A 17,207-nucleotide genomic window follows, 5' to 3' on the forward strand; every position below is an offset into this window, starting at 1 on the left:
CCTGTGCAAGAATTAGAAATTGATCAAATTGATGTAGTGATGCCAAAAGAACCGGCATTCCCCGAAGTTTATTGGTACTTTTAGAACTTAACTAGGTACTTAATTAGCAGGTGGAACTAATCCTACAGATCTAGACGGGTATGTTCAGTGCCGACAGCTCTTCCTTGACCTCGTCGTACAGATCCTTGTACTCCTCGTTCTGGCGGACCAGCAGGGCGACTGTACCGCGCTTCACGCCCATGGCAGCACCCAGATCCGCTCGACTGGGGGTGTAGGTGTAGGGGATGCCCTTCTCCTCGCAGACGGCGGGTAAGTGGCACATGATGTCCACAGGTGTAACATCGCCAGCAAAGATGCAAATGCTGGAGAAGATGTGGGTATATTTCTTGTTGGCTTGCAGGCACGGATCACGCAGCACTTACCCAGTTTCGCCCTTGCGCAGGCGAGTCTGTACATCCTTCAGTCCATTCCGCAGGAATGTCTTGTGCTTCATGGCCTTCTTCACCAGTTTGTAGCACTTTTTGGCCAGTTTTTTACCTGCCATCGGTTTCGCGATGGCGTTCACAAAGATCAGCTTGTCGTCGTAGGACTCCTCCTCCTTGATGGTAACATCGCCGCTGGCCACCACGGACTCATCGGCATCCTCGGAGCGCTCTACTTTCACTTTGCCCATTGTTTTTCTGTTAAAAACGTGGATATTTTGTTTAAACTGCGGTTTTTTGTTCGAAACACGTGTTCAGTGTGACCGCGGATGGAATTTTGAAGTATACTAGCGTATACTAAAATACTAAAATAAATACCGTTCAGGCATGGATTAGTGGGACTTGCTTTCTGGTTTGTGACTTTACTATTGTGTTTAGCTAAGTTTTTACACTGAGAGAAATTATAACTTCACGTATGGTCTTCCAGGCCTGACGCCTAAATAGATTTAATAAGTTAAGACAGTTTTTAATGTTAAAATCACCGCGCAAAAATACGTTTTTTAAGACCACATTAAACATTTATTAAAATTTCACATAAAAATTCAAATCCACATGACATAAAACAGTTTAAAATTAGCAGAAATCCAACAGGATATAAAATCAGAAGAATTGCTTGGCCAGCTGGATAATATTCATGGCCAATCGGATCTCCCGGGCGCCGCGGACGCCCAGTGCCGCCAAGTCCTCCAGGGTCATTTGGATGAGCACCTCGATGTCGATCTCCTGGCGAGTGAACAGCTCTGTGAGATGCGCGTTCCCGGTGCGATCGAGTAGAGATTTGACCCGAGGACTCAATGTGGGGTGCTCCACCGGGGAGCAGGGCTTATAGCGTGGATGATGGATACTGGGAGTGGGACTCCTGGGGTTCTCCACTTTAATTTTTGTTCGCGCACTTTTCAACTTGGATTCCTCCTGCCTCAGCCGCGTTTCCTGCTGCAGTCGGATATCCGGCTTTGGCCTGTCTTCCCTCCTAGTTCTCAGTAGCTTCGAATCTCCGGATTCTCCCAGTAGCTTGGTCTCCCCATTTATAAGGGTACTTTGACTTGTGGGCGAAAATACGGAACGCGTGCGCATAAATTTCTGTGAAAATCGCCGGGGCAAAGTGGATTCCGATAGTCGTTTTAGTCCGGACAATGCCGGTCGACTGTTTGGAACCGTAAGATTATTTTTCTTTGGCATTCCAAAGAGTCCGTATTTCGCGGAACCCTTCCTACAAACGCCCCCAGTGGGCGTGACATCTTCGAATGTAAAAGCTTCGGTGGAGAGCGGAGTTAGTGGGGTCAGTGGGGATGCGGGATCTATTGAAAGTTCAAATATATAGTTTAACCTTTTTTACAAAAGTATTAACAATACTACCTCTATAGACGCGATTGTAGCGCTCCATTCTGTAATTTTACAAATAATATTTTCCACGAGCACAAAAAAGACGACAAAAAAACGTGCAATAAGAATTGCGAAAAGTAACTAACTGTAAGTAACTGCTTTTATAATGCGACCGCATTAAGAGCGGTTAAAATTACCGAAAATGTAATGATCAGGCCACTCATAAAATCCTATTTATAGAACCCTGATCAGTGCTGAAAAACGATCCTTTAAAATAGAACCTATGATGAGTTTTTAAGGTGTTAATCATAATTAATAAATTATATAGATCATAATATATATAATAGTAGACAAAAAAATCAATAACGAAAAACATAAATAAAAAAATGTTTTGTTTCTGTTAAGGTTTTTGTGCCTGTTTATAATTGATTAAGAATAAAAGTTAATCTGGCACATTAGAATATTCATATCCAATTTTTTTTGCTATTGTTAAATCTCTGATTTTACCCTCGGGATTTGGATGAAATAAATAAATTAGAATAAAAGTTCAAGGAACTCGCCACGCATTAATATTTACCATTTCACATGTCTAAGTACCAAATATCGTTTTATACCGTCTACATAATATTATTTTGCTTCTAATTAAAGCGAGTTTGTCCAGTTTTTTAGTCGTTACTTTTGCGTTGCGATTTGATTTGATTTGCTTCGGTTTTTGCGTCGAAGTTTTTGCGACGAATCTTTTTTGCGAATCGGCAGTCAACAGATGAACCGATAAAAGGTAAACAATTGTTGCACAAAACGTGCAAATAAATTGAACGAAAATAATCAATTAAGTTAATTTAATGACGCCGAAAATTCACAATTCTTGCGTGCAATAATGACAATATTCATAAAGAGTATTAAACACACTAAAAATTTACCATTTTTTAGATGAAAATATAAAATAAAATTTAATTGTCATACTAAAACTATAAAACATAAATGCTTTTAAATTATTTATAGACTTTGGACAGTAATGAATTACTTTAATAGTCGTTTGCTGTGTATATTAATGTTGTGTTTATTAATAAATACTATTTCATGTCATCTGATAATCGTTTTAACATATTTTTTTGCTCTCTATACATGAAAAATTATTATTTTGCAGCACAATAATTATTGGAATAAATTAATAAATAGTAAACTGTTATATCTGGCCTGAAAATGATTTATTAGGCTCTAAAATACATTTAAAAATTAAAATACATTTAAAAATATATTTTTATATCACATGTTTTGTATGCACTTTCTATACTATATAAAAGTTGTTTTTAAGAAATCTAAAGTAAGGCTTACTTACTAAAGTTTCGGTACAATTTTTAATACCCGTGACTTCAGATAAAAATCTATCTATAGATATGTGTATGTATGTATAGATATAATATTTTGTGCACTGTGAAATCATGACATTGCCACCTGTTAAAGCCGCACAGATATTTTGGCGCTGCTGCTGCTGTTTGGGTTTTAGGCGCTTACCTTGCTTTATTTGGTTTTTCGTGGGCAAGAACAACATGGAATTATTGTCTTTGCGCAGTCGGCAATGCCGAAGCTTTGGCCCCCCCTGGCGACCCATAAACTCCCCGCTTTCGGCCAAGTTGGCCACACATGTGGGGCTTGTTGTTGCCGGCTTTTGGCCAAGAAACAGCTGAGCTCGGCCAGCTGCTTTGTGTTTATATTTTTTTCACGAGCATCGGATCGCCTGCGCACTAGCCATACATATACTTATATACATATATATAGCCCCCGATCCCGAAAGCCGAAGCGGAAAGCCGAGCTTTTTGTCGACTCGAGAACGGACGTATAAAATAGCGATGGCTGGCCACAAAGCGATTCAGTCGTCTAACGGAGTTCAAACCAAGCTGAGCTGGAAAAGTTCTGTTGGCCAAAGCGTGGAAAACCCAACGTAGTTGTCTGTCGTAAAAATTCAGAGAGCGAAAATAAAAAAAATAAATATTCCCAAGTCATAAACAAGTGCGTTTGAATACCGACAAAAAAAAAAGAAGAAAGAGGCAAAAATCATTTACGAGTGCTGTGCTGTGGGCGCATAATTGTATGCAAAAGTGCATAAAGTATCCAACAGAATATAGCGAAATCAATTTTTGGTGATACCCAAAAAAATTCAATTCTTTTCGACCACTCGAGCCGTGTTCTTGAGACATGCAAAAGTAGCCAGTGAAGTGTTAAAATTAAAAAAAAAGGGTAAAAGCAAAAAATAATAGTAACAACAAGCACTACAACTAGCGACAACTTGCGAAACGTTTTTTATTTTTTTGTTTGCCGCCGACGACGACGAAGCCGCCTCAACAAAAGAACTTTGGTAGGTTTTTATTCGGTTTTCCACTGTTGGAGCTTTGCCTTTGTTTGCCTTGCCGTGGATTTCATGCAAATTAAATTAAGCAATTAAACGAAACACACACAAAAATTGTATTTGCCAAGCTCGATTCTTTAGATTTCTTTCGTTTTTGCTCGGCGATTGTATTGGATTACCTCATATTTGAGCTCCCTAGGTGATTGCAAAAGTTTCGTTATTATTATTATTTTTTTTTGTTGTTCAGCATTTCTGGGTATATTGGCAATAATTGCAAAACTTACCCAATCGGTCAGTTATTATCGCTTTGCCGGATTGTGTCTGATTTTTTTGCTGTACTAGTTTTCGCACTAGGAGTGCAAGTAGATTTTCACCCTGCTTTATTTTTTCACTTTCGACCGGTGCTCCTCTCTCATGGAAATTCAAATAAAAAACTCAAAAAACTTTTTTAATAACAACAGACGGCGGGGCGAAAAGTGCTGCGGGTAGGGAGGGGGTAGTATGGGTATGGGGTTCACGGTTGGGGCTGCACTGGAATATATTTAATTGAACAACAAAAAGAAAGCCAAACAATCATAGGCATCGCAGAAAAGTGAATTGTTGTTGCTCTTGTGCCGCTCAAATGATACACAATGGACAGCCAGAGTACAGCTGCCACCTAGAACAAGTAGCATAATAAATAAATATTTAAAAAATAAACAATGATACAAAATACGCAGAGCGAAATTAAATATTCAAAAGTGTACTTATTGCATTCGAGCTGGAACGTAGAGCTTAAAAATGGGTAAAATTTTAGTTTCGAAACCCATCAAAAATGGCAAATGCAAGCCACTTTTGTTAAAGAGAATAATCATCAATCATGTTTCAATTATTAACGAAAATATTATTTCAGTTTTACAAAGCAGCCTTATTATATGTTTTTCATTGATTGTGCTAGTTAGAAAATTGAACATTTTATATAGTTTGCGATTATTACGAAATTTTCAAATTAAAACTAGCATATGTTTTTGGAATGGCCCATTTTTACCAAGTAAAGCGGCTTAAAAGCACTTTTATAGTTCAACGAAATATTTGATATGCCTAAACAAGTTAAAAATAAATCAGCTCACACCAAATACATATATAGACTCCGTTCTTTTATAAAAAAATGTGTATAAAATTTATAATGAAGCCGAAAGTCTGAGGAACCTATTTAAAATATATACAAGGACCCTCGGCCTGTTAAAAAAAAATGTGCACAAAGGCATAAAAGCAAATTTGGAAATGTACAAACAAAAAATTCGCTTTGGCAAACAGATTTGAAAATAGACCAAAACAAACCGAAAGCAATAAAAGAGCACGGGAAGTACGAGCAAATTGTTGAAAAATGTAACAAGTCAAAGGAATTTTTTTCAACGTCAAATTCGGTTTTCCCCCTTTTCCCCCCGCATTCATTCCCATTCGCTTGGCCAAAAAATTTTGCGATAATTTAAATAGAAAAAGTTAACAAAAAATGAAGAAGCAAATGTTGTTTGCTTTCGCTGAGAACGTAAATAAAACTTGAATATTTAGAGTATACTTGCACGGATATATAGTGGCATGCATGGCGTGAAGTTTTGTGGATTTTGCACGTTGCATTTAATGGAATTTTTAACAGGGTAAAATTAAAAAAAAAAATCTATCGATAAAAAGAATTTTTGAATAGAGGCAAAGACGCTTGTTAAAATCATATATTCCGTTTAAATCCAACAAAACCCAGTCCAAAGTGAAGTTGCGAAACTCGCAAAGATTAAAACAAATGCCAAGGAACTTTCTGGCTTTTTGATTTGGCTGATTTTCAACTTTTCTTTTAATGCCCCCACACCCCTCACTTTTCTCCGTCAAATATGCAAATGAAATGCGTTCAAGTATTTGCTGAAAATTAAACGGAAATAATTGAATTATGCTTAAATCAAATGTGAAGCATTCGATTCAATTTGATCGCAAGGCAGCAATCGCATTGAATAAATAAATAGTAATAGCAGTAAAAAACTAACCTATGGCGAGGAAAATAATGTAAATATTTGCGTAATCTAACATTATTTGCATAGGGCACCAAGTGAAAGCAGTTGGATGGAAAAATTCAACTGTCTGCCTCACGGGGTTTTTTTTTGCTTGTTTTCCTGTTGGATTTTGGTTTTATCAGCAAGGATGTTTGACAGCCTGCCGGAAGTCTGCCAATTAGAGCAGAATCTGCAGGCCAGGATTTGGTCGCAAACGAAAGTCTTTTAAATAAGTTAAACCATGCCAGCAGTTGCATGTGTTCAAACGGAGTGTTGCAAATAAATGCCTAAGCATTTTAAAAGTTTTCGAATAATAAAATCCATAATTAATGGCTAGCAGCAAAAAAAAAAACAACTAAATCAAAAGAAAAGCTGTAGAAATGTGTGAAATTTTAAATTAAAGGATAAAACCCACTTGCATGTGTTTGGACGAGTGTGCTTCGTCTAATTCCCAAAGGATCTGTTTCCACCCTAAGAACCAAAATGAATATGAATGTGCATCGTATGTTTTGCCAGCTTGAGTCGCCTGCACTTGGGGATTTCCTACCAGACCTACAAAAAATGAAGCAGAATTGTCCAACCAAAATTTATTCTATGACGCTTTAGAATAGAGCAGCCACCAAGGACCAACTAAAAAAAAAAAATAAAAAAAAAACAGAGGATAAAATACATAAAACTACAGATACAATTTGCCAGAAAAAAAGTGTTTGCCCAAAAACTGCAGTTACAATGGGAAGAAGTGCTAGAATTCTGTTCAAAATTAAGCAATGAAATAAAGAACTAATTTTATGGTATTATGAAAAACATTTGAATGTTAAAGGAACTAAAGCTTAAGTTGTAGTAGTGATATTTAACTATGCATATCTTATTTAAGCCCAGTTAATGGAAATCTTAAAAGATTCTTTCCATGTATTTGTAATATAATATTAAATATAGTATTAAATGATGGCTAGAAGACGTTTTCCGTTTATTGTGTGCCCACTGTATGGGCGATTGTAGACGAGCGTCGAGTGACGAAGCTAAAGTCACATGAGTGCAATTTTAAAACAGTGAAAGATATATAAAGCGAAAGCAAACAACTGATCAAATCTCGGCGCTATTGCAATGGGCGTCGTTTTTCCGAAATGACGGCTTAGATGTACGCCCCATTTAAAAAAAAAATATAGACGAGCCAAACCTGAAAGTTGAGAATGAGAATGGGAATGGCAATGAGCTGGTGGGCCAGGCACCAAGATGGCAAACAACTGAGGTTGCAATAAATCCCCGGCAAGACAAGCAAAAGGAGCTGCAATTGAACCGCCTGCTCTTTGGCGCTTGGCGCTTGGTCCTTCGTCCTTCGTCCTTGCTCCTTGGTACTGGGTACTTGGTCCTCCATCGTTCGTCCTGGGCTCGTATAGCGCAACAGAATGTCAATTACTTGAATGTGAGGTTAGGTCAAAGCCATCTAGCCGAGCTTTATTTTCATTTGAAAATTCCCTGTCCGGTCGGGAAATGGGAAAAACTATCGGGAGCCCATGGGTTGCCGATTGCCCTGATTGCCCTCCCAGTTCCCAGTTACTTTGACTAATTTCGGCAAATCGACATGCGATGGCAATAAATTCTTGCTCGAAATCTGGAAATTTAATGGATTAAGGGATGTGGGAAATTTAGCCTTGATTTTCGGTTTGATTTTTCATATTCCAGTTGCATTTATTACCTACTGACCACACTGCATTTGTGCATTTACACTCGAAGAAAAAAAGGATACATCATTTTGACATTTTAAAGTGTAAACAATTTCATGGTTGCTTTTTAGAAACTTTCAAAATATTAATAAGATAAGCATTGTGTTTTTTAGTATCGGAATCATTTAAAAGTTTTATAATAGTACTTCATATGCTTATAGTAAAATATTTTTGGTTGAGCTTTCTATGGTGGTCGTAGTTCTTGTCACGTTTGGATTTGAGTTTCATATTTTTGGCACAATTTATGGCACACTTTTTTTTGTCAGTGTGCCATCAAGAAGTGAGCAGAAAAGAGTCTTGGGCCAACTCGAAGGGTTCTTTTTTGTGGGTTTCCATTTATCGATGGCCTGCTTGCATGTTTGTCTGTCAATTGGATTTCGTCCTGGAAGTGAGCTTTGAGTTCTGGGTTTCCGTTTGCCATTTAGATCCGCCGCAGCCATAGCCAGCGCCCGAATTTGAATCAGAATCTGAATCTGAATCAGAATCACAGGCACTTGGCCGCCTTTGAGCTTTGAACATGCGAGAGGCTGGCCTGGTCAAATGCTCAAATGCTTGGCTCGTTTGCAGGTTGCCTTTGTGCCGCTGGGCTCGGAATTCCTGCTTAGAGTTGAAGTTCGAAGATTTTTCGCATGCCTTCAATCGTTTACTCCGTTGAATAGCTGAAATTTGTTTATTGGAAAAAAGCCCTAGAACAATGGAAAAATACTAACTTAAGCTGTCAATTAAATCAGCAGAAGGGCCACGATTAGTGTGGGCTTGTTAAAACAGCAAAGGGTTGGGTAATTGAATTTATATATCTTTATATAATTATATATCTCTCTATTTCTATTTTATATATTTTTGTTGCTGCACGATCGTACTTCGTCTTAAAATTATTAAAATTAGTTTTCATCTAAAAAAAGATATAGTAACATTTATTAACATTCCCATGGAATATTACGAACTATAGTTTCTTACTTTGTAATTTACCCCCTCGAAGAGTTAAAAAAGTTTCTGCTTTTCCAAATCTCTGCACAAGTTGATAAACAACATCAAAGAGACATAAACACAAAAAGAGCAAAACTGAGACGCAGACTATGACTATAAAAGAATTTACCCCGCGGAAGAGTCACACTTTAATAAATATTTTTGGTAATATGAATAATAGATAGAAAGCTGGATAAAATTACTTTTTAACTTGCAGTTTTCCACTATAATTAAATGAAGTTTTAATGGAAATGAATTAGGCTAGTTTGGCAGAAATGCTGTGGCTGCAGATCATTTTCAAAACTTTTTTTTTGAAGTGCCGAGTGTACTTGGGCGAGTAAACTTAAGATAAAGCGAGTGACGAATACGTTGACGTCTTTTGGCTCTGATGGAGGCAGTCGCAGCGCAGGAGCCGTCGCATCAAAATAAATGGACATAGTTTAAGTGTAGGAAAAACATGGCCGAAACGGAAGAACTAATGGATGGATGTATGGCTGGCTGGTTGGCTAAAAGATGGGCTGTGACAGGGGGTCGAGATGTAGCCAGAACTGTCAGATCTGATGCCGTTGTTGCTGTTTTATTCTATGAACTCAGAACGCGTCGCGTCATTCGCAATTTTTCTATTGTTTGCCCAGTTTTTTTCGCTTTCCCCCTACAACGTTTTCCTCCTTTTTTTTTTGCACGTTACGTCTGTTTGTCAGACAGCTGAGCACTGTTTATATGCCAGACATATAGCCATATAGCGCAGTACATCCCCACATATACATATATCCGGATATATATACGCATATATCACTGTGTGCCCAGACGACTGCCTGTCGACGGAGTTCGCTCGTATTACCCTGTCAATCTTTACTTTCATGTGCTCGTTTGCAGCGTTTTCGCGCCGTAAGTGAGAGGGAAATTACGGAGGTGTTTTCGACCATTCCCCCGATGTGGAGGGGCGTTTTGCGGAATTGCTATAGCATTGATTTCGATTCGCATCGAAATACGCATTGGTCTATTTTTGGTTCATTTTAGGCGGAAACGCTCATTTGGAGTCCTTTGAATTGGCATTTATTGATGAAAATATGTATTATTCTGTATCAATAAAAAATAAAGATAAAGCCCCTTTGCTAAATCCAAAACTACCTTCCTGCTACTTAGCGAAATGAAATTGCCAAGAAAGTTTGCCGGATTTGCAACATAATAATGCTGCGCAAAATTGAATGCAACCCCTTAATAGTTTTCAACCATATGAACGTATTAAAATCCTGCTAAAAAAAAGGGTTGGCCGTCAAAAAATAAAATAAAAATAGAAAGGAAATGGGAACGGCAGGGGAGAAAATGCGATGAAGGCTTTGTCCGTGTTCGTAGCTAGAGAAATGAGCAAAAATTCCACCGAAATGGCAAAGGCGGCGGGCAATGTGGGGGGGGGGGGGGGGGGGGGCGTGGTCGCGGTGGGAGTGGAAATGGGAGTGCCTTGTGTGACACAAGTGACACTATTTTCTGGCGCTGCCAGTGCCACAAGTAGAAATTCGCTAATGCCCGCTGTTGCAGGCGGCACCAGCAGCGACAGCAACAACAAACAAGCGCACTGGGGATGCAGCGCCATGTTGCAATTATTATTTCCGGCTGGAAGCGAAAAATAAAGTTGGATATGCAATGAGCAGGAAGCAGCACACGCCAAAAGCACAGGCGTGGCGTGCGAAAAAAATGAGGCCTCCGCACCGAGCAAAATAACACTCATCCGCCGCGTTGGCCAACCTCAAATCCTGTTCGAGATGAGCAAAAGGGAGTGCAGAGAGGAACCCTTTTAATTTGAAGATTAGTGCTTCAAATTTTGCTGGTACTACGGCACAAGGCTTATGTACATTTCAAAATAATTTAAGTGTGATTATAAGTAGTTTGTTGTAGGCTTATATGTGCTACTTTCGAGCTGACCTCATTATGTATGTAAATATGAATAAATTCCAGCTTATTTCGATGAGCTCTCATATCGGCGATCGCACTGAAAAGAAATAACATAATATTTTATGCTTGCGAATTGATAGTTTTTCCTGCGCTGCTCATTTAGATACATCCTTATCGCGAGCCTTCACTGTCCTTTTTATTCTCAGCCCGCTAAATTCCAGCCCATCAACAGTGGTAGCGAAAAAATAGAAAAAAAAAAAAAACAACCGTGGATGGCAGGGCCTGCGACGCCGTTTCCTCTTTTGTTTGTGTGCAGCGCATAATTTGCGAGACAAACATGCAAAAATGCCCCAGAAGTGAAAAAAATATCCCAACCTACATCCAGATCCATGCATATACATACATATGTACATATATGCAGGCGTAGATACGTATCCGAAAAGGGAGAACAATTCCCCAGCAAGTTGAAGTGCAAAATGGCGGGAGCATAGGACTCCAAAGGGGGCCTAAAAGCGCGGCTTACAAAGTGGGATTCTACGTGGGCTGGTGGGTGGTGGGTGGTGGTGTATAAAAAGGTGTATCAAAGGGGGACCGTGCGGTTGCGGCCTGAAGATTTTGAAGTTTTTGCGGTGGCCGCTGCTCGTTTCGTTTCGCTTGAAGACGCAAAGTTTATCTTGCGCTTAGGCGCAACGGCCGCGAGTTGCAACCGATGGCTTCATCTCAAAGGATCTCTACTTCGTCCTCTTTGTAAGTGTGATGTACTTAAAAGAAAGGGCTTCAAACCAATATTCATTTATTATGAAGAAAGTATTTGAATATTTTACAACTTACATAGGATTCAAAAGGGAGCTTAAAAATTTCTGATTTTCCGTGTATTTTTTCCATTTTATTTTCAATTTTATACAATATTTCACTAGTTTGTATTGGTTTATAGATTTTTCAAGAATTACCCTCAATTTTTTCGAGTGTTTTTGGCGTGGCTTTCTGTTTTTGGCCTTTTTGACTTGTTTATGGCCATAAGTTGATTTCCGAAATGGAATTCTCAAAAAGGGATTTGGCTGCCGGCTCGGCCCGAAACCTCATTATTGGACTTCAAAGCGAATGGCAAATCCCGCGGCCAGAAACCCGGTCAAAACCGGCCTCCGTTTATTTAAAGGAAATGTTCCACCGCCTGCAGGACCACTATCCAAAACCACCCACCACCATTATTCCCACAATATTCGACAAAAAAAAAAAAAAAAGAATCAATTTTTTTATGTGCGCCCCACTTCATTGTCTTGGATCCAAAATGGAGGAAGGATATTATTGACTAATGGCTGCAGTCGAGGCAAATTTATGGTGCTCAAAGGATGTGAGGGTTTGTGTGCATATGGGTTAATGAACATTTTTGATGGTAATTGAATGCGGCACTTGGGTTTGCCACTGTAGTTATGTCTGATGTATTGCCCGCCCCCGGGGGTAAAATACATATAATTTATACACACGATTGATAAGCCAAATGAATTTGTCATGTCTCACACTCTTACGCTCAGATGCTGATTGCGGGTTAAAAAGAAAAAAAAAATGAACAAAACGATGGGGTAAATAAATAATTATGGATTGTGATGCATGTCACCATAGAATAGTAAAACTTTAAATTTGCCTCGCCAACAACAATAAATGTGAATCTAGAAATCCGGCAAACGAAATGGAATCGTAAAAATGGAAACAAGTTGCAAATAAACAAAAAGCCAAATCCCTTGTAGCCATAACCCAAAAAAAAAAAACAAAAAACCAAGTGAGAATGGGTAAAGGGTAAAAGCAGCAACTGAAGGAAAACAAAAGAAAAACATTTGTTTAGCACTTGAAAAATGTGCTCGACTGCAGAGGGCAACGGCGAAAATTCTGCGGCCCCTGATCATGTGGTTCTCCGCTTTTCCGAAAACCCCGCTGCCTCTTTTTACTTGTCAACCTTTATATGAAAATGTTTGAGCTCGTTTTTTTTTTGGTGCTCCTAGTTAGACTTTGTGAACCCAAAAGGTCCTGCGTGTTCCTGCATTTGTCGCTTTTCTATATGGCTTGAACAGTGGTGTGGGTTGTACACCATTTGAAAAATACTAAAAATATTGTATTAGATTATATTAATAAGGATTTAATTAGATTTGGTGTACCTCTTTAATATGCTTAAAACACTTTTGTTTAATAAATAAGGATAATAGGAAGCATACAAAAATATCCTGCTTTTAAAGCCCCAATAACTCTTGTTCCCGGCCAAACAAATCTAAAACTTCTGCGGCCTTTCAATCATACAAAAAAAATGTTAAATTTGTTATTACTTACTTATTATAGCTCTGAGGGGCCAGTGTAACTTTTTTCGTTTGGTTTTTGTCACTGTGGTCACGCCGCTGTCATCAAGCCAGATGCTCCCCCGTCTCAAAAATTTCCGCCCCTTTCTCTTCATCGGATAAACATTGGGACAAAAAAAAGAAGGAGGGGTGGTAAAGTGGGAAACTGGGAAAAACTTTGGGGAAAACCGAGGAATACAACATAATTGCAATTTGCGTAATTGTGCCCCTAAAGCTGAATGAGAAATGAGCGGCAACGAGTCGTGCTCTGAGTAACTGAGAAGAGAGTTAAGCTTTTGCTTAGCGGACGCGGATGACAACTCTACGGGCGGACAATACGGACGGACAGTGCGGACGGACTGGAGCACGGCTAAAATATGAATATCCGAATGTACTTAATAAACAAAAACACAGAAGAAAAGCAGCCAGAGTAAACAGCATGGAAAGAGCCAGACCTTCATTTCTCCCTAAAACCGTGCGCACACCCGCCATTTTTTGCGAGTCCCTTGAAATTCACCAAGAGGTTTTTTCGGAAGTTGGGGGGAAGTTTGGTGGCTTCCGTGTGACACCCATGGAAAACTGCAATGAAGTTTATTTTGTTTTTTTTTGGGGGGGTTTTTGTGTCGGCTGGGGAATATTTTTAATTTTAATATGCATGCTGGACGCTGCCGGAGGGCGGCTCCTGTGGCAGGGGGCGTGGTTTTCGGTTTTCGGGTACATCAGTTGAAATTTTCATGGCCTTTGTATCTGCTGAAAGTGCGCGTTTATTTTCTATTTTCATTGTTGTACATAAAAATACAAATTTTGCTGCGGGATTTGTAGCTAGATTGAACTTCTAATTGAAAAATGTTGCATCAGGTTGCCATTGCAAAAGTAAATTTAAAAATTCAAGGTTCACGTAGTGCAAAGATTAAATATGTTTTTTACTGGAATTCAGAAAAAAATGCATTTTGGGTTATTTGTTTTAACAATTTGAAATGATTGAATAGATAATGTTGTTATTTTTATTATTGCCTTATTACTGCAGCCTATTAATTTGTTAAGTTAAGTTACCTTTTTTTTAATGATCGTCTTTTTCACAACATCCAATGCCTGTAACACACTTTTCAAAGTAAAATTATGGGGTAGTGCAGCAAGAAACCCCAATCACAAATCACTATTTTATAGGCGAACATGAGTTTTCCCACATTTTTCACATTTAATGTGACAGTTCATAACTTGGCCGCAAACAATGTTTGGACCGATTACACCTGTCGCATGAACCAGCCTTGATTTGGAGCCCTCTTAGCCGCCAATTTGCCCTCGCCAGTACTTTTTATTGCAGCCATGTGTTTATTTGTTTGGCCGGCACTTTGAAAGCCACTTCTCGGCAAAAACACAACTTCAGACGTGGACGGAAAAAAAGCAGGCTGAAAAAATAAAATTACTTGACGCCCCCACACAGCAAGCAGCTGGCCAAAAACTCGTTGGCAAGCTTATTGTCAACTATTTAAATGCTGCAATTTCGGTCTTTTGTGCAGCTGGAATGTGTGAGGCCCGAGCAGCCATTACACTTGTGGCCATTGTTTGCCTTTATAGCCTTTTGTTGCATAAATCGTTTACTACAATAAAAAAAACGAGCAAAAGAAAAAGAAACTGCCGCTATCGCCACTCGTACTTCTTGTTCTTGTTCCGCTGGCTGCCGTGTGTAATTTGTCATTCACACCACGTGCTCGGCTGAGAATTCAGCGGCGGCAGGAAGAGCCACTGCAGTCTGCAGTTCTTCACCCTCGCTCCCAATCCTACAACATACCCACCTCCCCCCCCCCCACACACTTTACCAAACGTCCATTTTTCCAACCCACTTTTCCGCAATCCAGACCCACCATCCAGCATTTTTAATGGCAGCGAATACACGCGTAAGACGCGACCATTTCCATAATGCAGCACAAGGGCCACCAGCATCTTCAGCTCGGATTGGTTGCACGTTGCGGGGCACAGTGGTTCGAGATCTCCAATAATTTCCATGTTCAACAGAAACAACATTTCGAACTCTTTTTCAAAGATTAGTAAAACTATATTAGTAGACTATAACTATATAATATAAACATTTTCTGATATATATACATAAAAATAGGTTTTTAGTTTTATTATATGCTTGGAATTTAACTTTACAGATTTAAACAACATTATAACATTTTTTAGATAGGAAAAACCTAAGAGCTCAAGCTTATACCATTTCGATAATTTTTGGATTTTTTTTGTTAGAAATTTGTATTACAATCTGCTTGCTTATTTAATGTGATAAAAATTGTTCTAAATAATTTTGTCCTAAGAATAAAAATGCATGGTGTTAATTTTGTAATTTTTAAATGCATAGTTGCTTTTGAGCCCCGTTAATATTTTTGAAGCACATTTCACGGACTCTGAACCACTGTGCGCTGCACAGTAAGCGCAAAACTGTATGCACTCGAGTTGTATTTAAATGGTGTGTGAGCATTCGGAAAACCCTTCGCTCGTTCTTGTCGCAGCATCTTAGTGCTCTTTTTCCCAGCTTGGCGCACTTTTGTTCTTAAAATTCTGCGTACGTGATCGAAATGTTTGGCAATGTAATACATTCAGTACTTTCAGTGCTTATATCCCCTGCATTGCTTGAATATAAATTTAGCTTAATTTTTTGGTTTTATTTTATATTTTTTTTGTGTTTGAATATGTTTGGAAATTTATGTGCATTCGAGTAATTTATTCAGGGCATTTGGTAAATTTGATGGGGTGGAAATGGTAGCTCGGGGATACTTTGCGAATATTGCATTTAGTTGTAAAATCAATTTAAATATTTACCTTCCCTTTTTTCCCTTAATTTTATAATGGAATGTGTTGGTAATATAAAACATTTTGCATATTAATTTTAAAAATTTACTTGATCAAGAAAAATGCTGTTCGGTCTTAATAACAAGGCTATTGATTGTATATCACGTATACGACATGGTTGTGTACCCAACTTTACTTATTTAAATGTTCATGCTTACCCCGTGTTAAAGATGATTAATATGCTCAATAGGCATTGTTGGGTCTGGCCACCGGAATTGGCACCAGGTGGAAGACCCCAATCCCCATCGGGTGGCGCTGGGCTCTGGGTGACCTTTTGTCTTAATTACACACACACACATGCACACACACATAGAGACCCAAAGCCCAGACGACCCATTTCAAGGCGAAACGCCACGGAAAACATCTCCCAAGCCAAGAAATATTAATGAGCTGCTGGCGAGTTGGAGTGTTGTCTAAACAAAACAACAACGGCGATAGCGATGGCGATGGCAAACAACATTTTGTCTGCTCATAGATTTTTGATTCAAATTTAATTACTTAAAGGAAATTATACTCAAATTGGCTTTCAGCTTTGGCGCACGCAAGTGGAAAATATTTTCATCTTCATCAAGATATTTTTGTGTGTGCTTGAGTGGGGATAAAGTGGAGTAGAGTTGCTTTTTTGGGGTGGGGTCGATTGTTTGGGGTGCCCTTTTTGTGTGTTTAATGCTATTAAAAAGGCTTTCAACGGAATATTTTTGGGTTATTTTAGAATCAATTAATCTATTAAATTGTATATATTTAATAGCATTAAATGGTTGTGGCTCCCTTGCTGACCGTTTTACGTTTCTGTTCAGCAATTTTGGGGTTTTTGGGGTCAAATTAGAAGGGATTCTTTAAAAGTCTTAAATTTGAAAAGATCTTGGATGCCTTCAACTTCATAGGCGCGGAAACAATTTCAAAGAAATAATGATAATTAATTAATTTGAGTGATTAAGAATAGGCATAAAAGAAATCAAAATTATCTTGAAATATTTGTGAAACATTAAAGGCAAACATCAGTCGCATTTAAATTTACACATTTCATATTTTCCCGATTGCATTTAAATAATTTATTGGAATAGTGTCAGGATTATTGCGGCTAACCAAGGCAATCGAAATGCCAATTTAGCAAACGGAAATCATCTAGAAGATTTCAATCGGAAGAAAAGTGTCAACAGAACGGAAAATTTGCCAAATTAAAAATTGTGCCAAGAAAAAGCTAAACGAATAGAAACCAACACGATATATATATATATATGGTATATATATATTTTCCATATGTTTGTAACCAATAT

At 38.4% G+C, this 17,207-nt stretch overlaps 3 protein-coding genes across 3 annotated transcripts in view; 1 reads left to right on the plus strand and 2 right to left on the minus strand.

Moving 5' to 3' along the window:
* Positions 1 to 28: 28 nt before the first annotated feature.
* Positions 29 to 758, minus strand: LOC117141877 (H/ACA ribonucleoprotein complex subunit 2-like protein). The gene is made up of 2 exons (XM_033305566.1): positions 423 to 758; positions 29 to 362 (listed from the first exon to the last, which is right to left on the minus strand). Exons 1-2 carry the CDS (start codon positions 671 to 673, stop codon positions 131 to 133), a joined length of 483 nt encoding a protein of 160 aa, XP_033161457.1. The 5' UTR covers positions 674 to 758; the 3' UTR covers positions 29 to 130.
* A 220-nt stretch (positions 759 to 978) lies between these two features.
* Positions 979 to 1,971, minus strand: LOC117139975. The gene is made up of 2 exons (XM_033302676.1): positions 1,839 to 1,971; positions 979 to 1,780 (listed from the first exon to the last, which is right to left on the minus strand). The coding sequence occupies exons 1-2, from the start codon at positions 1,864 to 1,866 to the stop codon at positions 1,083 to 1,085; spliced, it is 726 nt and encodes a 241-aa protein (XP_033158567.1). The 5' UTR covers positions 1,867 to 1,971; the 3' UTR covers positions 979 to 1,082.
* Positions 1,972 to 3,689: 1,718 nt separating this feature from the next.
* LOC117140078 (Ig-like and fibronectin type-III domain-containing protein 2) overlaps positions 3,690 to 17,207 on the plus strand; it is a 69,161-nt gene continuing 55,643 nt past the window's right edge. The window contains exon 1 of the mRNA XM_033302830.1: positions 3,690 to 4,161. The gene's annotated coding sequence lies outside the window, so the exon portion shown is untranslated. The remainder of the gene's footprint in view (positions 4,162 to 17,207) is intronic.

The sequence above is a fragment of the Drosophila mauritiana genome, chromosome 3L, assembly GCF_004382145.1.
Source record: "Drosophila mauritiana strain mau12 chromosome 3L, ASM438214v1, whole genome shotgun sequence".
Taxonomy (NCBI): Eukaryota; Metazoa; Arthropoda; class Insecta; order Diptera; family Drosophilidae; genus Drosophila; species Drosophila mauritiana.